Source organism: Staurois parvus, unplaced genomic scaffold (assembly GCF_062004578.1).
Source record: "Staurois parvus isolate SC_StPar_1 unplaced genomic scaffold, SC_StPar_1.0 ptg000347l, whole genome shotgun sequence".
Taxonomy (NCBI): Eukaryota; Metazoa; Chordata; class Amphibia; order Anura; family Ranidae; genus Staurois; species Staurois parvus.
In genome coordinates, this window is record NW_028318143.1 from 13,499,987 (window position 1) to 13,523,701 (window position 23,715).

The 23,715-nt window shown below is 40.5% G+C and overlaps 1 protein-coding gene across 1 annotated transcript in view; it reads right to left on the reverse strand.

Annotated features, from left to right (window-relative positions):
• Positions 1–23,715, reverse strand: part of FAF1 (Fas associated factor 1) — a 426,653-nt gene that overhangs the window by 103,104 nt on the left and 299,834 nt on the right. Inside the window, exon 15 of the mRNA XM_089684458.1 lies at positions 15,263–15,351. Coding sequence (XP_089540584.1) covers positions 15,263–15,351 — 89 coding nt within the window. The remainder of the gene's footprint in view (positions 1–15,262; positions 15,352–23,715) is intronic.

The following is a 23,715-nucleotide window of genomic DNA, read 5'->3' on the forward strand; positions in this document are numbered from 1 at the left end:
GCAGAGGCATGAAAGCATAAAGGCTCCCACCATGCTCTGCAGGAACGTAAGATGGATGCCAGCACATGGAGCAACACAATCTCTGAGGAAAGGTAGGACCTTGACACACGCTGCCTTGGTTCCAGGGGCGGACTGACACATCATGGGGCCCCCAGGTATTAGGGGATCATGGGGCCCGTGTCCTCGCCCACACTCAAAAAAGCCTATGAAAGGTACCAGGGGCATCTCATGGGGCCCCCCACTGACCCCGGGACCTTGGGCAATGCCCGAGTTCCCAAATGGTCAGTCCGCCCATGCTCGGTTCTCAAGTATAAGTTGTATGTAAGTTGGATGTTTGTAACTTGGGGACTGCCTGTACATCCCTAAAATGTTTTGAAACTTTAGAAACATTTTTGGCATTAACATAGATACTATCAAAGTAGTGTTCAGTGATACAAGTATGTTGTTAGTGTATGGATCTCTTGTTCACCTTAACCCTGGTAGGTCCAGTCATTGTAGGATCACAACACAAGGATCAATAGATAACGCCTTAACATAGGGTCAGGAAGCTGAAAATGTTGCAGTTCTCCCATTTGGCTACTGAAGCATGTGCGCCTGTGTTTTGCAATATCCATTCAGTGTACAGTAATAAACTTTGACAGCAGGAAAATAAAAATGATGGGGAAGACATTCTCATGCGCGCTGAGTCACTCCATAGCAGCCCCACCTGCAGCAAGCTTGTCACAAAGTGTTACAGTAATCCTTTCAGATCGTAACCTCGGGCACGGTTCAGGTGCGAGAAGATTTAAGCTGCATGTTTAGTCCTTAAGGTTTTGATAGGTTTAAATGCGACAGCCTCAACTGTTATTCCTGCCTGTTATACAAGGCTGAACCTGTCCGTCAACATACAGAGTGCCTGCCATAGTTCTGTCTACAGGAAAGATCAATCATTAAGCCTAGCGCTCTCCTGCTGCCTTACACTTTACTATAGCAAACAGAGGAAAATTCTGATCATCAACGGTATGTTAGAAATAAAAAACGTTTGCAAATGTTTGCCAGAGACCAAGCTCAAATCAAAGCTGTCATCAGTTCTTCCTTTATTCAAATCAAACCTGTCATCAGTTCCCCCTATATTCAAAGTAACCTGTCATCAGTTCTCCCCCTATATTCAAAGTAACCTGTCATCAGTTCTCCCCCTATATTCAAAGTAACCTGTCATCAGTTCCCCCTATATTCAAAGCAACCTGTCATCAGTTCTCCCCCTATATTCAACGCAAACCTGTCATCAGTTCCCCCTATATTCAAAGCAACCTGTCATCAGTTCCCCCTATATTCAAAGTAACCTGTCATCAGTTCTCCCCCTATATTCAAAGTAACCTGTCATCAGTTCCCCCTATATTCAAATCAACCTGTCATCAGTTCCCCCTATATTCAAAGCAACCTGTCATCAGTTCCCGCTATATTCAAGGCAAACCTGTCATCAGTTCCCCCTATATTCAAATCAAAGCTTTCATCAGTTCCCCCTATATTCAAATCAAAGCTGTCATCAGTTCTCCGTATATTCAAAGCAACCTGTCATCAGTTCTCCCTATATTCAAAGCAACCTGTCATCAGTTCCCCCTATATTCAAAGCAACCTGTCATCAGTTCTCCCTATATTCAAAGCAACCTGTCATCAGTTCCCCCTATATTCAACGCAAACCTGTCATCAGTTCTCCCCCTATATTCAACGCAAACCTGTCATCAGTTCCCCCTATATTCAAAGTAACCGGTCATCAGTTCCCCCTATATTCAAAGCAACCTGTCATCAGTTCCCCCTATATTCAAATCAACCTGTCATCAGTTCCCCCTATATTCAAATCAACCTGTCATCAGTTCCCCCTATATTCAAAGTAACCTGTCATCAGTTCCCCCTATATTCAAATCAAAGCTTTCATCAGTTCCCCCTATATTCAAATCAAAGCTGTCATCAGTTCCCCCTATATTCAACGCAAACCTGTCATCAGTTCCCCCTATATTCAAACCAACCTGTCATCAGTTCCCCCTATATTCAAATCAAAGCTGTCATCAGTTCCCCCTATATTCAAGGCAAACCTGTCATCAGTTCTCCCTATATTCAACACAAACCTGTCATCAGTTCTCCCTATATTCAACACAAACCTGTCATCAGTTCCCCCCCTATATTCAACACAAACCTGTCATCAGTTCCCCCCCTATATTCAACGCAACCTGTCATCAGTTCCCCCCCTATATTCAACGCAACCTGTCATCAGTTCCCCCCCTATATTCAACGCAACCTGTCATCAGTTCCTCCCCTATATTCAAAGCAAACCTGTCATCAGTTCCCCCTATATTCAAAGTAAACCTGTCATCAGTTCCCCCCCTATATTCAAAGCAAACCTGTCACATACTCAACTCTCAACTAAAAGGAGAGCTCAAGCTGTAAGCTGCAGCAGTACCTGGATGATAAATGTTTTTACTTATTAACAAATTGCTCAAAATTTAAATTAAACTTTTTGATAGACCTTTGACTTCTTGCGACATGATGCTATCTGAGCAACCTATCTGTGTGCCACTGGAGAGATTTTCCCTTTACGTCCTGTTCTATAGACACAACAGAAAGCAAGAGGAAAACACCCAAAAGTGAATGAAATTTTCACCAAAACAGGTGTTCCCATTGGAAAATTTCACCTCTATGCCAGCTCTGGCGACAAATCACATTTTTGGGTTTTGCTTCTCTTTCAGTCCCTGTGACAGAGGCGACCAGCACAAAAAGGGAGACATCCACTTTAAAAGAGGACCCAGACCGCCACAAAAAAAAAAAAGAAAAAGAGACAGGGGCTCTAAGCCTTCACCACTCTATCCAAAATTAAAAAAAAAAAAAAGGTTTGATGTTAACGCCCAACTCCAGGAATTAGAAAAAAAGAAAAAAAAAAAATCTACCCTTTCAGTGGGAACCACTTCTCCTGCACTACAAGGGTTAAATGCTCATCATGTCTAGAGGATACAGGACAGGAAGGATTACTTACTCTATCCAACACTGTGGATCTGCACTTTTTCTGGAAGCGCCAATCTGTGACTGGTCCCTTAGGAGTTTTTTACTAAAGCTGGAGAGTAAAAAAATCAGTTTTACTTCTGCAAAAAACCAATCAGCTTCCAGGTTTTATTGCCAAAGCTTAACTGAACAAGCTGAAGTGAGAAGCTGATTGGCTGCCATACACAGCCGCACCAGATTCTGAGTGCTCCAGTTTAAGTAAATCTCCCCCTTAGTGTTATCAAATGAAAGTAGCCTGTCTCAACCTTTTCAACACAGAGGAACCCTTTAAAAAAAAACTTTCTGGTCTTGGGGAAACCCTGCTAAAAATTACTATATCTACAGCTCCTGGTACATTTGTGTGATGACCAGTGGGAAGAATGCTCCTTACACTTGTGGTCATTGGGCCGATTTACACCTTTATAGATAACTAGAGGTCAATGGTGTCAGTGGAAACTTATATGAGAGGAAGAATTTGCTCAGGGAACCCCTAGCATCCTCTGATGGAGCCCTGGTTGAGAAGCCCGGCATTAACGTGATATTAAAGGCTCTCTTTTTTAAAAATAAGAAACATGTTACACAATGTTTTTGCACAGAGCAGCCCTGATCCTCCTCTTCTCAGATCCCCACACAGGCGCTACTGAACCCTCCCCCTGAGTGCCCCCATAGCAAGCCACCTGCTTTGGGGGCACTCATACGTGCTCACTCCCAAGCCCTGCTGTGTGTGTCTGTAAGCCAATGACTCCCGCTGCTGTGTCTCAGCCCATGAGGAAGAAGAGAACTGGGAGAGCTGCTGGTCCAGTGCACAGCACTGGATCGAGATCAGGTTTAGGTAAGCATTAGGGAGGTGTGTGTGTGTGTGTGTGTGTGTGTGTGTGTGTGTGTGTGTGTGTGTGTGTGTGTGTGTGTGTAATATAAAATATTTATATATTTTATGGGGCAAGCATGAGACCACAGCCTGAAGAGCCTTAGCGAGGAGGCTGTAGGGGACTAGTTGCACCACTGGTGGGACCCTGTTGGGCACAGACTAAGTATTTTTCCTTATTCTAGTACAATTAGACAAACCAGTGGTGGGGAGCCACTAAAAGGGTACATTTTTTTTCTAATTGATGGATTTTGGCTATTCTGCTGTGATTTTCAGTACATTTCTTCTTTACTAGAGTGTATCTTTAAGTCCTACACAGTACTCTAACATCCACCACACAGAAGTTGGACAGTAGGCGCACTGGGACCCCTAGTTCCTGAGCAATACAGACCCAGGTCCACATCACCCAAAGTAGGGTTATATGTGCCAAATCAAGCTGAAATTGGATCAGATCAGTAAAATTCGTTCTAAATTCTAGAGAAAACCAGCCACAAAAACAACAACGAACCTTTGCAAGCTCTGCAAACACTGCAGCAGTACGCTATTTTCTTACAGTACAAAGCAATTTTGTTGATCGTCTTGTGGTTTTCATTAACAGCGTGTAACCATTGAGATGACAACAGTAGCAGAAGCTGGAATCTGTATCCTGTCTTCCATTGTCTGCCTTGAAAAGCGCTGGCATTTAGATACATTTTGATCTTCCTGAGGCCAGGTAAGGAACGAACAATAGACTACTGGATGGGATTTCGAGGAAACAGACGTGTTGAAACACCAAAGCCGCAAAAAGGAAAATATTGATTTTTCTCATGTCAGTCTGCAGAAAGAAAATCGTTTTTTGGCTCAGATGCTTAACTTTTCACAGCCAAAGACTAAGTTTAATTCCGGGAACCCACTTCGGGGAGGCTGCGGGTCAGTGGTGATTTAATTAAGTATTTCCTTTTCATTTTTTTTCTGACAAGCAACTATTATATTTTACTAAAAAGGACTGTAACGCAATTGTGCAAATTATACAACCACTTAATGTGAATTCTCTAACATCATAAACATTTAAAAACACACTTCTTGAAAGCCTTGGCCAATGAACATGTATTAACTATGCTATAATGTAAACTGTGTCCCCGCCACAAATACAGCATACAGACACTTTATATGCGTATGGCACATTTACAGCTGGGGATCATGGGAGCAGAGATATGTTCTCTGGCTCAGACATGTTCAGCTATGACTTGAGGAGGCATGGCCTAGGCAGAATTGAGGACTCAAAGCTGTGTATGTGTGGACAGTAATCAGAGGCATGGAGAGCTCACGGGCACAACACTGCTTAGGGCTCATGTACAAAGCAGCTCCTAAACTCACGTTTCCTATGTGTCTATGTACACATAGTCGTTTACAGGCAGTTGAGTTTACAGTCGTTTTTTGAATGCACCAAACTTGCGTTCAGGAGTAGATTTTACTGCCGTTTCAAACGCCAAACGCTGGTAAACACGCGTAACCGCTTGAAAACACGGTTAACCGCGTTTGCGTTTAGAAGTGTTTTTTAATTATTCCATGTCCAGATGCTGTCCAGAACCTTTTTTCATCATCAGATCAGTACACCAGCGCAGTCAGTTCCAGGTTTCGCGTGAAGGAAAAAATGGTAGAATGTGCTGCATTATGCTCATGATGGGATCCATAGTGAATACAACCAGAAAAGACAGGTCATCTCAACACATACTGCTCTCTCTCTACTCCTTTTAAAATATCTGAAATAGTTAATTTTATATTATTTTTTCAGCGCATTCTGGGCATTTAGGAAGGTCTCCAGAGGTTATCTTTTAAAAACGCTTCTAAACGCAAACGCACATAAATACGCATAAACATGGTATGCAAACGTGGCTAAACTGACTTTTTTTAACCTACATTTTCCAGCAGTCAGTTTCCATCGTTCAGAAGAGTTTACCAAATGCCCCGTGTACATGAGCCCTTAACAGAAAGTCAGCAGGCAGGCACACCAGTAATACAAGCAGAGGGAAAATGGCCCATATTGACTGTTGCTTGAAGACGGAAGCAGTAAATGACCTTTCTCAATGATTTATAATGGACTTATACTGTGAAAACAATCCGCCTATCCAAAACCAACCTACTCATACAGGTAAAGGAATGCGGAAAGGATAATTGTACCTTTACAAAACATGATCATAGCTGCCCACTTGGTTCTTCTTATCCTAGCTATACCCCCTACCCCCTTATACTAAATTCAGCCCAGACGGGGTACAGGAGCTAATGGGAACATCCAGTACTATGAATGTGCAGCTCCAATTGAAAAAACAACCTAGGGAGAAGCCCGTAGATTATTGGCATTTCCATTAGGGCCTATGGACCACAGTATTGCACAACCCTGTCGGCATAAAAAGAGGACAGAATCACATCGCAGCCAGGCATAGGCTCTCCTGGACTGGGTACCTGCCGATTAAATATAAAAAGTAAAAAGGGGTAAAGCACGTATGGGGAGAGAAAGGTGAGGCAGTTAGAATTACTTTGTTTAACCGCTTGGCAACCGCCTCCCCGATAGAGTACGGCGGCAGAGCGGCTCTCCTGTGCCGGATCACGCAGCTAGTACGTGATCTGGCACTTCCGGGTAGGACACATCAGCTGTGCTGATCAGCAAGTGCCGGACAATGGCTGACCATGGCACCCACTGATGGGGGAGGAGGGAGACTGGGCAGAGCACTAACAATATGTGAGTATACTGGGGGCTGGATGGTCAGGATGGCAGTGCGGCATCAATATGTTATAAGTCAGTCTTAGCACAGGATTAAAGTTACAAATTTGCTACCAGGCATGTATGTCTCTTCTGCCACAAAACTCTTATTAAACCCAAAACAAAAAATGCAATACACTGCAGCTTACCAATCATAAGATGTGGTGGCTACATTCGTTTTTTTGGCTTTTTCCCCGTTTTCACCTGGTGATCTGGCCAGTAACACACCTCCTGTATTAGTAACCCGCCACTCTGGATGAATGAGCACAGGGGGCACAGCAAAGTTAGTCTGGAGGGAGGGGAGTGTTAGATGTATTAGTATTGTAAATACACTAACAATTTGAAGCCAAACTTCAGCTAACACTGCAGTTACAACAGTGTTCTTTCTTTTAGAATAAAGGTTTTACATAAATAAAAGCTGATCATTGTAAGCACCCGTCAGTGGAAAATGGTTTGTCTCAATACTGCTATATTTGCAAGAGAGTTTGTTCTGTTGAAAAACAATGATTTACTGGCTGTATCACCAGATGAAAATAAAAGAAAGAAAGCATAAAAATAAAAACGAATGCAGCCATCACATCTAAGAATTTTTAAGCTGAAATATAATAAAAAGTATGCATTAGGATTTAATACTGCTTTAAGCTGGCTATAGATGGTTCATTAAACAAATTAAAAATGACATATTCCTCCATTCACATAGTGATAAAGATAGAGGAAGTCCCTGCACCAGGGCATTGTATTCTGAGTGGGACTCTTCACTGTCAGAATTCGCTGATCAGCAGCTGCAGCCTCTGATCACAAAAGTTTGCCAGTTTGTCTGTTCAAGAGAAATCGACATAATGGTCGACTCTTGCTAAATGGGGATGGTCACACATGGATCAAAATTTGGCCAGTCCCTGATGAACCAGATGAATTTCGATCCATCTATGGACAGCCTTACACCTGTTCGTTAATTGCATACAGTCTATAGTGCACATGCAGTTTAAACTACTGGCCCACTTCTGCCATCAGTAAAGAGAACAAAGCTGGGTGGGTGGCTAATTTAACTACAGTGAGCATGTGCGTTACATCATCAGTGGCTACCCAATGGCCAAGTGAGATTATGTCACCTGAAAGAAGAACAGAAGAAGATGGCAGCAAAAGAGAAGCATTGGGAAATCAAACCCAGAGCTAAGTGTTCTATAATGTGCAAACTCTTTTTTTATGCTGTCTGGTTGAGAGATTTCGATTTACTTCCTGTCCCAGAGATGCAACCGGAAATCCCTCCAAAGTGATAGAAATTTCCTTCTTAAATAGTTGCTACTAGAACAGGCGTCCCCCATAGGAAGATTATCCCTTACCACCGACACTTGGTAACAACCATAAAATGTTGGAGTTCCCATCATTTTCTTTCTCGGTGACAATGGTCACCTAGGACCCATACAGAGGGTAAATCTAAACACTGAAATTACTGACCGCAAAAAACTTGACACAGGTTCTAACCCTACCCTACTCTACCCAAAACTAGAGAAAAAAAGTTTAGCTATAAGTGTGCTTAAAAGGTAATTTGGTCACCGTTTCATCACAAAAATATGACTCACAAGTTTCGAATACACATCCTAAGATGTTAAATGTCATTGTGGCCATAGGCATTTCTTTAATAACATACATGGCTAACAACTTGACCGATCGTTAACCTCTGTGAACTCCACCCTAGGGATTCCATGGACGTGGCTGAACATGGTCCGCAGAGCGGAGGTGTCAATCAGAGCACTTAGCAGGCCAGGGTTCTTCGTTACCCGCCACGCATCACACATTCCTAGCTGCAGCCACTCAGACTTTCACTGGCAGCAGCACAAAGAACATCAGACAAACTGTCCCTTTCCTTGCGCATCTCCGATTACTGTAAAACTGTGTCCCCCTGCAAAACTGGCCACTTTCCAAATGTCTCAGCGGCCAACTACAGTGCGTTAACAGGCTCTACAAGAGAGCCGGGAGGATTAAGCTTAAGAGGATCCTTTTTCCTCCACTCAGCCTCTCCCTTCGGATAAGAGGGTATTAAAAACGTACCAAGATAATAATAAGATAAATACTTCACGCATTAACCCCCACTCTGCAAATATATACATTGTAAAGAATACCACGTTCTCTGAACGCACTTTAATAATGACCACTAAAGCTGAAACATAAGCCATCTATGAAATTATTTGTTTAATAACAGTTCAGAAAGTAGAAACAGGCTGTAACAGGTAGTACACCTTCAGATACTAGCTCTGCAAGCATGTGCGCACCTTCCAACTTGGAGAGAATGGAGCTTTTAGCACCAATGTTTTTTTTTTTTTTTTTTTTTTTAAGGCAACAGAAGTGCCTTTGAAAAAAATAAGGGAAACCAGGATTGTGAGAAAGAAAAAAAAAAATACTGTATGCACTAAAGTAAAGATCTCTGTGATGTCATACATCTGCAGAGATTAGAAAGGTCAGCTTTGATAAACAAATATTACTATACCAGCACTGTCTCCCAGCCCCTAAGACAGCACAACAGTACCAAAGGAAATAGCCTGTAGTTGATTACATTGCTCTTAAAGTGACTTAACCCTTTGAGGACCGTAAGATTTTGGAACGCCAAAAGAATCAATTTTTTTGTTTTTAAAGTTCGTACACTTCAGTTGCTGTAACTAAGCCATTTCATGAAATAATTGGCAAAAAGCTAGATCCATTTGTTGTTTGTTGATAAGAACTAATATTTTGACTCAAACCAAAAAAAAAAAAAAAAGAGTTTTAAGTTCTTAATCAGATGATACACGCAATTAAAAACATGGGACAAATACGTCCCTTGGTCCTCAAAGGGTTAAAAGAAAAAAAAGTAGCTCTGATGAAGAAGGTTCGTCCTTTGAAATGCGTCAGCTGTTCCCTGGGTGTCCACTCCTATGATGGGACTCGCGCAGGCTGCCTTTATCCTTAGTCCCTTTGAGGACTTACATGCATGATATACTTCAGTGTTTGTGAGTATTATTCTGTAATTAATACATTTTGGCTTACTGAGGTAATGCGCAAGGTTGGTGCGCTCTTTGTTTGTTTTCGCTTCACAGTATTGGTCGGGCTTCCCCAGCCTTGTTTGGAGCTGCACAACCCCATATGCACTGGTGGCAGAAAGTTCCAAGTCCTGACTCCATCTACCTACCCGTGTTGGGTCATAGAGCGCAAGAGAGTTTGTTTTCTTTCTATTGACTTAAAAGAAAACCTGCTAGAGGTATAAAGAGCAGGCATTTGCTGGACTCTTAACTGGCAAATTACTGGTACTTTTTTTCTACTGAAGCAGATGGCCAATCCTCTCCTACTCTCTAGAACTTTCTCAACCAGGGTGCCCAGGCACCCTGGGGTGCCTTGAGGTTTCTTCAGGGGCGCCTTGGCAAAATGTGCAAAAATTGCCCAAAATTTGTATACAAGCCAGTGGATGGAACAAGGCTGCCTTTTAGCTACACAAAGCCACATGTTTTCACAGTGCACCATTACAACCTTCTAGCCGCCGGCGTCCTGACAACCAATAACATCATCAGTTGATAAGGAGGTTGTCAGCCATCTGCACAGCATCCTAGTTTGACCCTCCCCCGCCTCTCTCTGTCAGGGCTGGGGTCACATTAGCTCAGTGATGGAGAAAAACTGAGGGAGAAGAGAAACATTGGATTACTAGTCAGTACCAGTGTGAAAAAGTATATGTGATTTGGAAGAATAAATCACCTCTAATGTTGGGTGTCCTACATGTGTGGATGTTGCTGCACTATATAAAACTATTAGAATAGTTTTTCACATTTTAGAATGGGGTGCCTCAAGACTGTCCATAATTTTAAAGGGTGCCTCGGGACTATCCATAATTTTAAAGGGTGCCTTGACTGAAAAAAGGTAGAGAAACACTGCCCTAGGCATTACTATTGGTCAGTGAGGCAGCCCAAATAGTGACAGCCCCTGAGGAATGTGGGGGAGGAAACCGTGCACCTCCAACATAGCCCAAAAGAGTCAAAGTTTTACCTGCTGAGAAAAGCCTGCCATTTAGGTTTAGAGGAAACCAGTGCAGTTGCTGAAGATCTCTGCAGGCACTTCAATGTACCATCACTTTGTACCAGTCATTAATGGGTTTTTTTCTATAGTGATGAATTCTCTTTCCTAGCTCTGTTAGTTGATCGTACTATGCATTCTCAAGGGTTGGTTGAGATGAAGTAAGGCAGTTGACAAAACAGTAATTGTCAAGACATCAGCTAGGTTTTTTCCCTGACAGTCAAGCTAAAGTATCGGGGCTCAGATAAAGTAATAAATAAGACGACGAATATACATTTTTTTCTATATAATCCTGCAAAGTTTTAATTTACTTACAATGAATAAATCAAAGCAGGTCTTGAGCAAAGCAAAACAATTACATTTAGTAGGTACCAAGTACATTTCTAGCTAGTAATACATCAGACTAAAAACACATCAAGAGAAGAAAAATAATAATTCTGAGTGATTTGGGCTGGAAGATGGACAGCTGAGAACCATGGTCATATCTATATATAAGAATTATGAACCTGGCTATCTAAAGTATCTGAAGAAAGGTGAACAAGGTTTTTTTCGTTGTCCTAAGCAAGCATTCAGTGTCTACCCCTAATGTTGCTATTGCAATGACAGTCCGAAGCAGAGTGTCTGCTATGAGTAACATGGATATTCCTTCCTTCAATCATCAGAGCCTTTGTTACCAGACTGGAAATCATAGCAGTCTGGTAGTTGCTGGCATGACAATGACAAAATAAAGTAAATATTTTCCATCCCTCCTAGATTGTAAGCTCGAAAAAGCAGGGCCCTCGATCCCCTCATGTTTTGCATTGTATTGGTATTGTTCTGTCACATGTTCTGTCCCCCTTTGTAATGTACAGCGCTGAGCGAACTATTGGCGCTTTATAAATACTGTATAATAATAATAATAACATAAAATATAATGAAAATGAAATAGTACTTAGTGTCCTTGAAGGTTGTGCAGAAACCCAAGTGTTAATATTTCACAAAAGATATATTAAAATGATAACTCTACAACTACTAAAAACTGAAATACCAGTTCTGGGAGCTTTCACACTTTCAAGCAAGCTCTCAGGATAAAAAAAATGGCTCTTCTTCTGGACTTACCAGAAGGTCAGAGGTCACTTGAACTCAGTAATAACAATGGCTGTATAAAGACTGGTTCTCTTTAAAGAAACCTTCAGTACTGTCACTGAGGAGTATCAGTTTATTTTCAGGGTTTTCTAGAGGCAGAGCTAGCAGGTGTACTGACTCGCTTAAACCTAAAATAGTAATGGGTCCTGGTGGTATTCATCCCTGCAAGAGAACTGAGAGGTAAAGATGTTGGACCAATAACTGATCTATTTTTTGACAATTTAGCCTGAGGAGTTCTCTATGACTAATGGACAGCTAATATTGTACCTATCCACAAGAAGTGTAGTAAGGAAGAAGCTGGAAACTACAGGCCTGTGAGTTTAACATATTTGGTAGTAAAATTAATTGAAACACTCCTAAAAAGAAGGCTCAATGATCATTAACATGCAACTTGCTGGACCCAAAATAGCTTGGCTTTACTGAGGGCAGATCATCTCAGACTAATTTGCTTTAATGTTTTGACTATCACAAATGTTTTGGGCCAGGATTTTTGCTGTGGACATACAGTGCCTTGAAAAAGTGTTCATACCCCTTGACATTTTCTACAATTTGTCAGGTTACAACCAAAACGTAAATGTAAGTTACGGGGATTTTATGTGATAGACCAACACAAAGTGGCACATAATTGTGAAGTGGAAGGAACATTATAAATGGTTTTCAAAATTTGTTCCAAATATCTGAAAAGTGTGGCGTGCATTTGTATTCGGCCCCCGAGTTAATACTTTGTAGAACCACCTTTCGCTGCAATTACAGCTGTAAGTCTTTTTGGGGATGTCTCTACCAGCTTTGCAAATCTAGAGAGTAAAAAGTTTGCCCGTTCTTCTTTGCAATATAGCTCAAGCTCTGTCAGATTGGGTGGAAAGAGTCTGTGAACAGCAATTTTCAAGTATTGCCACAAAGTCTCAATTGGATTTAGGTCTGGACTTAGACTTGGCCATTCTAACTTATTATGCTTTTATCTAAACCATACTATTGTAGCTCTGGCTGTATGTTTTGGGTCTTTGTCCTGCTGGAAGGTGAACATCCACCCCAGTCTCAAGTCTTTTGCAGACTCTAACAGGGTTTCTTCTAAAATTAATGCAATAAATAATTTGCGCTAGTAAATATATATAAATATATAAAAAAATCATCAAATCATAAGTCCAAAAAAAAAAATATATATGCCAATACCACAAAAAAGTGCAAAAAACTTTTGTGCAAAAAAAATGTCTAAATATGAAAAATTTCACCAAAAGAACCTTGATAATATGATGGCAGATCATCCATAGATATATTTTCAGAAACGAAACTCTGCAACACACCAATCCTCATAGATCAAATAACAGGATGAAAGAAACTTTGCAATTAATCGGAAATCCACTTCTCCAAAAGAAAGAGACCACCTTCAATCGTATCCATGGGGGGAAATGCCAGACACTCGAGAGAAACAGAAAGACTTCATGGTGCAATATTATAAAAGCCAATTCCTTTATTAGGTACTCATTGCACTTACTCAAGAGGTGTCCCAGCCGACACCAGCATCAACAGCATGACAGCAATCACATAAAACGAGCCTAGCTACTCAGCACATGCGCAGTAGCTGGCAGCCAAAAATGTAATGACGTCACATCAATCAAGCTCCGCCCTACGCGTTTCGTCATCGAGCTCCGTGAGGACGTCGATGACGAAACGCGTAGGGCGGAGCTTGATTGATGTGACGTCATTACGTTTTTGGCTGCCAGCTACTGCGCATGTGCTGAGTAGCTAGGCTCGTTTTATGTGATTGTTGTCATGCTGTTGATGCTGGTGTCGGCTGGGACACCTCTTGAGTAAGTGCAATGAGTACCTAATAAAGGAATTGGCTTTTATAATATTGCACCATGAAGTCTTTCTGTTTCTCTCGAGTGTCTGGCATTTCCCCCCATGGATACGATTGAAGGTGGTCTCTCTTTTGGAGAAGTGGATTTCCGATTAATTGCAAAGTTTCTTTCGTCCTGTTATTTGATCTATGAGGATTGGTGTGTTGCAGAGTTTCGTTTCTGAAAATATATCTATGGATGATCTGCCATCATATTATCAAGGTTCTTTTGGTGAAATTTTTCATATTTAGACATTTGTTTTGCACAAAAGTTTTTTGCACTCTAAAAGTTTTTTTGCACTTTTTTGTGGTATTGGCATATATATATTTTTTTTGGACTTATGATTTGATGATTTTTTTTATATATTTATATATATTTACTAGCGCAAATTATTTATTGCATTAATTGTTACACTTTATATATGGTGATTTTTTTGCAGCTGGTACACTATAAGTAAGTTATATAATTTTGACCATAGGCGCTATTATTAATTTTTCCTTAATTTTCTTCTAAAATTGCCCTATATTTAGCTCCATCCATCTTCCCATCAACTCTGACCAGCTTCCCTGTCCCTGCTGAAAAATACCTACAACATTATGCTGCCACCCCCATGTTTCACGGTTGGGATGGTGTGTTCAGGATGATGTGCAGTGTTAGTTTTCTGCCACACATAGTGTTTTGCTTTTAGGCTTAAAAATTTATTTTGGTCTCATATGACAAGAGCACCTTCTTCCATATGTTTGCTGATTCCCCAATGGCTTCTCGCAAACTGCAAACAGGATTTCTTACGGCTTTCCTTCAACAATGGCTTTCTTCTTGCCACTCTTCCATAAAGGCCAGATTTGTGGAATGCATGATTAACAGTTGTCCTGTGGACAGATTCTTCCACCTGAGCTGTGGAGCTCTGCATCTCCTCCAGACTTACCATGGGCCTCTTGTCTACTTATCTGATTAATGCTCTCCTTGCCCAGCCAGTCAGTTTAGATGGATAGCCATGTCTTGGTAGGTTTGCATTAGTGCCATACTCTTTACATTTTCGGATGATGGACTGAACAGTGCTCTGTGAGATGTTCAAAGCTTGGGATTTTTTTATAATATAACCCTGCTTTAAATTGCTCCACAACTTTATCCCTGACCTGTCTGGTGTGTTCCTTGGCCTTCTTGATGCTGTTTGCTCACTAATGTTCTCTAACAAACCGCTGAGGGCTTCACAGAACAGCTTTATTTATACTGAGGTTAAATTACACACAGGTGTACTCTATTTACTAATTAGGTGACTTCTGAAGGTGAATGGTTCCACTAGATTTTAGTTAGGGGTATCAGAGTAAAGAGGGCTGAATACAAATGCACGCCACACTTTTCAGATATTTGTAAAAAATTTTGAAAACTATTTATCATTTTTCTTCCACTTCACAATTATGTACCACTTTGTGTCTGTCACATAAAATCCCAATGAAATACATTTACGTTTTTGGTGGTAACATAACAAAATGTGGAAAGTTTCAAGGGGTATGAATACTTATTCAAAAGCACTGAAGAGTGTACTCAGACAAGAAGGTTGGAAAAAAAAATTGAAAAAGAGCAGTCTTTAGTCCACTTTGACCACTTTTTCTGCCAACACTAATCTATGTTACAATGTTTGCTGGTTACCTCATCCTTGATATCTTCCTGTTGCTGGGCTGAGAAGATTTCCATTGCTGAGATGAGTCTCATCATAAGCTCATCCACAGATGTGTTCCCTAGAAAAAGAGTCAGTGAAAAATTAATAGTCTAATTTCAGATTTAAAATAACATTTCCTAAGGGCAGATTTTAAAACAGTAATAAAAAAAAAAAAAAAGGAAGAAAACATTTTTTTTTAATGATGTGCGATAACCCACTGAAGACAACCAAAAGCTCAGTTTTCAGGACAGTTAAAAATTGTCAATAATCAGACACCAGGTTCTTTAGCACATCACTCTATACCTTTATATACAGGTCACTGTCTAATCTGCAGAAAGCTTTCAATGTGTTGAAGGGGTCATTAAATACAGGACCGCTTTCTGGCACTTCTGAGTTGCTTTGACTTGTTTCGAAATACAAATTAGACAGATAAAAAAAACATGTGGCATGGGTACTAAATGCCCATTCACATGAGAGTCAAACAAAGCAGTCCATATCAGAGCAAAATTCACTGCATGACATCCCAGCCATTGAAAAGCAGATATTGGCCCTTAGGCACTGTGATTTTACTCATGGATTGATTATTGCCCAGACAAAAATAACTCCTGTGCGCAAATGTCATCTCCAGTAGGAAAGGCTAAAGAGTTTCGACCTATAGAAATACTAGGAGAAGGTGGAAGCATTGTTGATGGAGGGACACGGAGGACTGCAGAATACAGCTCTTTGAAAGGCATACAGTGGGGAAAACAATTATTTGATCCCCTGCAGATTTTGTAAGTTACAAAGAAATGAAGGGTCTATAATTTTTATCATAGGTGTATTTTAAATGATCGAGACAGAATATCAGCCAAAAATCCAGAAAAAAAAACACATGGCAAAAATGTTATAAACTTAGTTGCAGTTCAGTGAGTAAAATAAGTATTTGATCCACTACCAACCAACAATTATTCTGGCTCCCACAGACGGGCTAAGTGCTCATGTGGTACACAGATTAGTCCTATCAATATAAGAAGGTGCTCCTGATGACATCTCATTATGTGTATAAAAGACACCTGTCCACAGAATCTCATTCTTAGGCACTACCATGGGCAAGACTAAAGAGCTGTCAAAGGACATCACGGACAAGATTGTAGACCTGCACAAGGCTAGAATGGGCTAGAAGACCATCAGCAAGAAGCTTGGTGAGAAGGAGATAACTGTTGTGGCGATTATTCTCAAATGGAAAAAATACAAAATAAACATCAATCGCCCTTGGTCTGGAGCTCCATGCAAGGTTTCGCCTCATGGGGTAAGGATGATCATGAGAAAGGTTAGGTATCAGCCCATAACTACACAGGAGAAGCTTGTGAATGATCTCAAGGCAGTTGAGACCACAGTCACCAAACAAACCATTGGTAACACAATATGCCGCCATGCACTGAAATCCTGTAGCACCAGCAATGTCCCCTCCTCAAGAAGGCACATGTACAGGCCTGTCTGAAGTTTGCCAATGAACATCTACACGATTCAGACAAGGATTGGGAGAAAGTGCTGGTCAGATGAGACCAAAATTATGCTCTTTGGCATTAACTCGGCACGCCATGTTTGGAGATAGAAAAATGCTGACTATGACCCTAAGAACACCATCCCCACAGTCAAGCGCGGAGGTGGAAACATTATGCTTTGGGGCTGTTTCTCTGCTAAAGGTACAGGCCGACTTTTCTACATTGAGAGGACAATGGACGGGGTCATGTATTGTAAAATATTTGATGACAACCTTCTTCCCTCTGCTAGAACACTGAAGATGGGTCTTTCAGCATGACAATGACCCAAAACATAACGCCACGGCAACAAAGGGCTCAAGAAGAACCAGATTAAGGTCATGGAGTGGCCTAGCCAGTCTCCAAATCTTAGTCGTAAAGAAAATTTATGGAGGGAGCTGAAACTTTGAGTTGCCAAACGACAACCAAGAATCCTTAAGGATTTAGAGAAGATATGTAAAGAAGAGTGGATAAAAATCCTTTATGAGATGTGTGCAAACCTGGCAACCAACTAAAAGAAATGTCTTACCTCTGTGCTTGCCAGCAAGGGTTTCTCTACCAAGTACTAAGTCGTGTTTTGCTTGGCGATCAAATACTTATTTTACTCACTGAACCTCAATTTAAAACATGTTTATCATATGTTTTTTCTTAATTTTTGGTTGATCTGTCTCTATCATTTAAAATACACCTATGATAAAAATGAGAGAACCTTCATTTCTTTGTAAATGAGCAAACTTACAAAATCTGCAGGGGATCAAATAATTATTTTCCCACTGTAGGTGCCATAAAGTGCAAGTACAGTAGGTATAGAAAAGAATCACCCCCCTTTAAAAAAATCGCATTTTCTTGCTTTGCAGCATGAAATGAAGACACAGTTTTTGTTTTATTCAGCTGTATTTACTCAGTGCAACTTATAACATCCAAGTGAAAGATATAACACCAACATGTCAGAAAAAATTAAATAAAATAAAAAACAATCACTGAGTTGGAAAAAGGATTGTGTTAGCATTTTGGTGAACCACTTTTTGCTTTAATTACAGCCTTTAGTCTGTTGGGATATGTCTCTACTACAATGCACATCTAGACTTTGCAATGTTTGCCCACAAATAAACTGCTCAAGTTTAGTTCAATTTTTTTGTGGACTGCAGTCAAGTCTGGGCTCTGACTAGGACATGCACCTATTTCCTACTTCAAGCACTGTGTGGTCATTTTTCCTTCTATCCTGAGCAGTGTTCCAGTCCCTGCTGCAGACAAACCCCTCATACCAGGATATTACCACCTCCATGCTTTACTGTAGGAATGAATGTTATTTGGATGGTAAGCGGTATTGGATTTCTGCCAGATATATAATTTAGTGTTGATTCCAAATAATTAAATTTTAGACTCATCGGACCATAACACCTTTTTCCATGTGGCCTCAGAATTTTCAAGATGCATTTTGGCAAATCTCAGACGTGACTGCATGTGGCCTTTCTTGAAGAGTAGCTTTTTTCTTGCAACCCTCCCATACAAGCCACATTTGGAGAATTTGTGATATTTTTGTCACATGCACACAGTGGCCACTCTTTATCATAAATTCCTGCAACTGCTTCAGAATTGCTGTAGGCCCCTTGGTAACCTCTCTGACCGGTTTACTCTTGGCTCTTTCATCAAGTTTGAAGCGGCGCCCTGATCCATCTAGGGAGGGCTTGTGTTGAACTAAATACCTTCCACTTCTTAATAACATACTTCACTGTGCTTCTAGACATTGCTAAAGCCTTTGAAATTTTTTAGGATCCATCTCCTGACTTGTGCCTGTCCACAACTTTATTCCAGAGATCTTTTGACAGTGCCTTGCCACCCATAGTTGATTGTTTGCTTCAGTTGCACTGTCAGGGACTGAAATGCTCCAGGAAAGCTCTTTTTATGCTGAGCTAATCAAAATGACCACAGCTGATCACAGTTGAAGGTCAAATGGCTTTGTGTGCCACCCAGAAGGTGATTAGCTATACCTGATTACGTTTACAAGTCATGTTTAGGAGGGGGTGATCCTCTTTCCAACTCAGCGATTCTGTTTTTGAATTTTGTTTTTTGTTGTTTTCTAACATGTTGGTGTTCTATCTTTCACTTGGGTGTTGCACGGAGTAAATACCGCTGGATAAAACAAAAATAGTGTCTGTCTTCATTTCAGGCTGCAAAGTAACAAAATGTGATTATTTTAAGGGGGGGGGGGTTGATTCTTTTCTATACCCATATATAGCTATGTATAATGTAAATATGCTCCTGAAGGCCTCAAAACATTACTTCCACGTTGGATGATATAGCAGGTAAACTAAATGGTGCTGTTGCTCAGATTGTGAAATTTCTATTCAGGGAAAGCAAACAAGGAAAGAATACATCCGTTTTGTTATGGAGTATATAAAGAAAGCAGGCTAGGAGAAGAAAGGATGAAAAATAATGGCACCCCTAAATACCCAGCCAAACAATAAAGCAAGTTGTTTTTACATTACCAAAATGAGGTTTAATACAAGTCATTAAAAAAAAATATAAAAGAAAAATATAGACAGACTCTACATGTTATTACAGAGCTTGCCATATGCTTCTGATGTCAAAGGTATACATGGAAACCAACATAATATCTTTTAGATATATATCTGAACTGCAGGAAAACAAACAGAGATCCAATGAATGCACCCGCATATTGAATAAAAATTATTTAATGTACTTGGTAATCCAACTAGTGAGAGTACTTTAACCCCTTGCCTACCGGGCACTTATACCCCCTTCCTGCCCAGGCCAATTCTCAGCGCTGTTGCACTTTGAATGGCAATTGCGTGATCATGCAACACTGCACCCATACGACATTTTTATAATTTTTTTCACACAAACAGAGCTTTCTTTTGGTGGTATGAACTCGCCACTAGGTGTTTTATTTTTTGCGCTATAAACAAAAAAAAGAGCAAAAATTGTGAAAAAAAGAGAAGTTTTTCTTTGTCTCTATTATAAAATTTTGCAAACGTAATTTTTTTCCTTCACTGATGTGCGTTGATGAGGTTGCACTGATAGGCAGCACTGATGAGGTGGTACTGATATGCAACACTGATGGGCACTGATAGGCGGCACTGACTGATGGCACTGCTGGGCAGCACCGATGGGTGGCACTGCTGGGCACTGATCATCAGTGCCCTGATGATCGGTGCCGATCCGTCCTCTGACAATTGCCGGTTATTGGCAGTACTTTCCTCACGCTGTGACAGCAGAAGGAAAGTGCAGCCGATAACCGCCAACTGCATTTACCAGTGATCTGCTGTGTCATTGGACACGGCCAATCACGTGGTGAAAGGCCGCTGTGATTGGCCTTTTACCACATCATGTAATCAGCTGTGTCCGTAAGACACAGTGATCACAGAGATCGCCGGGTGCGCGCCCCCGGGGGTGCGTGGGCGGGCACGTTCTGATAGGACGGCATATGACGTCCTCCTAGAACTGGCTGGCCTCAGTGAAGTCATCATTCGACTATCTGTGGTCGGCAAGTGGTTAATTTGTCTCAATAGCCTCTTGTAATTGCTTGGGCAGCAGAATAGAGAAAGATGTCATTCACTAGGGGCCAATCAGGCTCAGTCAAAGTCCACATGTATTGACAGGAAATTAGCTGACTGTAGGAATAACTAGAGCACTCACCTCACAGTGCCCCTACTCTTTCACTGTCCAGTCAGCAGGCTGTTTATGTAATCTGAACAGTATTCTTGACCAAGCTATGAAGAACCTGGTTGTACAGTCTGGATCACAAGTAAAACATATAGTATTTTAGCTGCGTATTGAGCTGTATGTCCAGGTTCACAGTTTTAAAACCACGCAGTGAACCCAGTAAACCATTTTCTTGATGGCTTTTATTTTTGTAAATGTTAACATGTCTCCACAAAACCCTTAGATGTCACAGTCATTAATAACACAAACCTAGAATCCTATTAAAACTGTGAAAGGTTATAAAGCTGCAATCCCTTTGCAAATAACACGCAATCATGCACTTGTCATAATTATGTAGTGACCACAATTTTGTAGGTGAAAACAAAATCTTTAAAAACAAATTTAATAGAAACTTTTTTGATGAAGTTTCTGAAATAACCAGACTTGAAGAAAAAAATGCAAAAGCCATGGAGGGAAAGATGTTTAGAGACCAAAGATTCTTACAGCTATATGGTGGGCAAATTAGTGAAGGATTCTGGAGCCAGTCCATCCAGTCAGAAAAAAAAAAATATCCAAGGTCAATACAAAGATCTAGCAAAATAGTTTTGTTTTTGTTTATCCAAAGGACTGTGCAAAAGACAAGAAGAGACAATATAGAAAGGGTTCTTTATGGAGAAAACAACTAAGCTGTTAACACTTCTAATACAAATAACAAAAGGATCAAAAGGACAAAGGATCAATAATACAACTTAAAGAACTGTAAGGTTTTCTTACAACTAATGGTATCCAGTTATAATTACAAAAACCAAGCAAGAAACTATTTTGATAACGGAAATTAATTCTACTGCCTTCGTGGGGTCAGGGAGAAAATGTATTTTTCTTCCTTTAAGGTGAAATTGGCCACAGCTGCCCAAAGCATTTTGTTATGCCTTCCTCTGAACCAAAAGTCCTAGACCCTGTGGGAGCTTGAACTTAATAGACATGTAACTTATTCAACAAATTTGTAGATATTTTAAGGGCAAAAAAACAAACAAGAAATAGTGGTGTCTACTAGTCAGGAGCAGATGGATTCAATGTGTGATCGGTTTTTCCACACATCCATTCCATATTCAGGCAGACATGGAGCATTCCAGGCAGGGGCAAGTCTTTAACGGTTGCAAAGTTTCTCCATCATGATATGAATTTCTTCCAGAGATAACTAATACTTTAGTGTATATAACTTGCTCTTCTACCTACTACCCTTTGATTATCACAAAACATGCTAGAATGCTAGAACTGGATGCCAGTTGGGTGGAAAGCCCAATCACAGATTGAAAAAAAAAAAACAAAAAACGTAATCAAGACATGTAAAAATTAAAAAGAAAAAAAAAAAAAAAAAAAAACACAGTTACAGTTTTTACCACAATACCCTTATCGCCTAGCTCTGTTAACCAGTGTTGGTCCTCTTATGGGTTGAACAATGTCTAATGTCATCAAGGGGCATCAAGGTTACCCCCAACCCATGGGCTTGTCATCAGGCTACCCTGGTCCCCTAGGAGAATGCTGTCATCATGTGGTGCAGCTCTCTGCAGCATTTATGACCCACTCGCCACTGGTGGAAGAAGAAGAGAAAAAGGACACATGAACTCACATAATCTGAATAAAGACACCTGGAAAAAGGAATGCATAGAAATTTTTATTTTAAAAATCAGGAAGCAGAACTTGCTCCAGATGAAGGGGGGAACTGGAGTTGGCCTTAAACTGTCCCCTAAAATGAATCAATCATTCTATGTTTGACTAACAAGGAACTCAACCACAGAAGTGTCTGGTTAACTGTTACTTGAGGAAAAGCTTAGTTGACATTTGAGGTCATATAAAAGAATTCAGCATACAATGCTGATCACCTGTAGTCTTGGGAAGTAAAGCAGGTAATTAGCGAGCCATAAAGCCAGAGAGGTCAGGAAAAAGAGTAATCATTTTGGTTTTAAAAGTTCATTCAGTGGTGACATTTTCTAGCTGCTGAAAGGTTACACTCATAACAGGATTTTATTGCATGGCTAGGGTGATGTAACACATATCAACAACTCTGCACTTGGTTTTTTGAAGCTTTTAAGGACGACCAATTAGCAATTTTTTTCCACCAGAGAATAGCAACAATAGCATTTTATATGGTAGAGGGATCGTGCACTCCTGTACAAATCCAAACTGAACAGACAGGTTACAATGTTCTTTTGAATTAACAGCTACCGTATGCAGCGTGCAAACCTGCCAGAATGGACAGATTTAATGGACGGCTTAGATAAGTGGTTAGGGGCTCGGAAAATATGCAGTTAAAACGACTGTCAGGGCTAAAAAAAAAAAAAAAAATGCAGTACAGTTCTGCAAATACATGAACATTTATATGTGTTGTATGCCTTTAACCACTTCCCGCCCAGCCTATAATGAAATGACGGCCAGGCGGGACTCTCGTCCATCTGGGAGGGTGTCATATGACGTCCTTCCTGGATCGAGTCTTGTGCTAGCCCGCAGGGCCGCACTGTGGCGACATCTGTCACCAGCTGTGTACCTTCGGACACAGACAAAGACAGATCTGTGTACTGGCCCCGATGCCAGTACCATGTGACCGGCTGTGACCAATCACAGCAGTTCACATGACAGTTGTAAACAATGGATGGCTTCCTTTCATGCTATCCATTGTATAGAAGTGTGTCTGTGAATGGTCACAGTGATCACATGCACAGGCTGGGCCAATCACAGCCCATCAGTGTCATGTGATTAGCCATGGCCAATCACAGCTAAACACAACAAAAAAACCTGAATGAATCGATTTCAGTTAGTTAAATGCTTGCTTATAGTAAAGAAATTCTTTGCTATAAGCAATCAAATTGTGTAAAAAAAAAAAAAAAAAAAAATACTGATCACTTCCCCAAAGTAGTACAATGTTACTATGGTAACATTATACTACTTTGGTCATAGTGTAATATGAAACAAAAAAATCTTAAAAAAAGAGAAAATATTTTAATAAAAAAAATAAAAATTTAAAAAAAGATTTATTTTTTCGTACTGCCACCAGTGTCCCTGATCACCGCCACACCAGTTATATGATGACATTGTACTGCACTGATGACAGTATGTAAAAAAAATAAATATTAGAATTTCTTAATTTTCCAAAAAATTACAACTTCAAAAATCTCGCCATGCCTTTTATGAAATACATTGGGCTATCTACTTTGCAAAAAGGGGTCATTTGGGGGATACTGCACTGTTCTGATATTTTT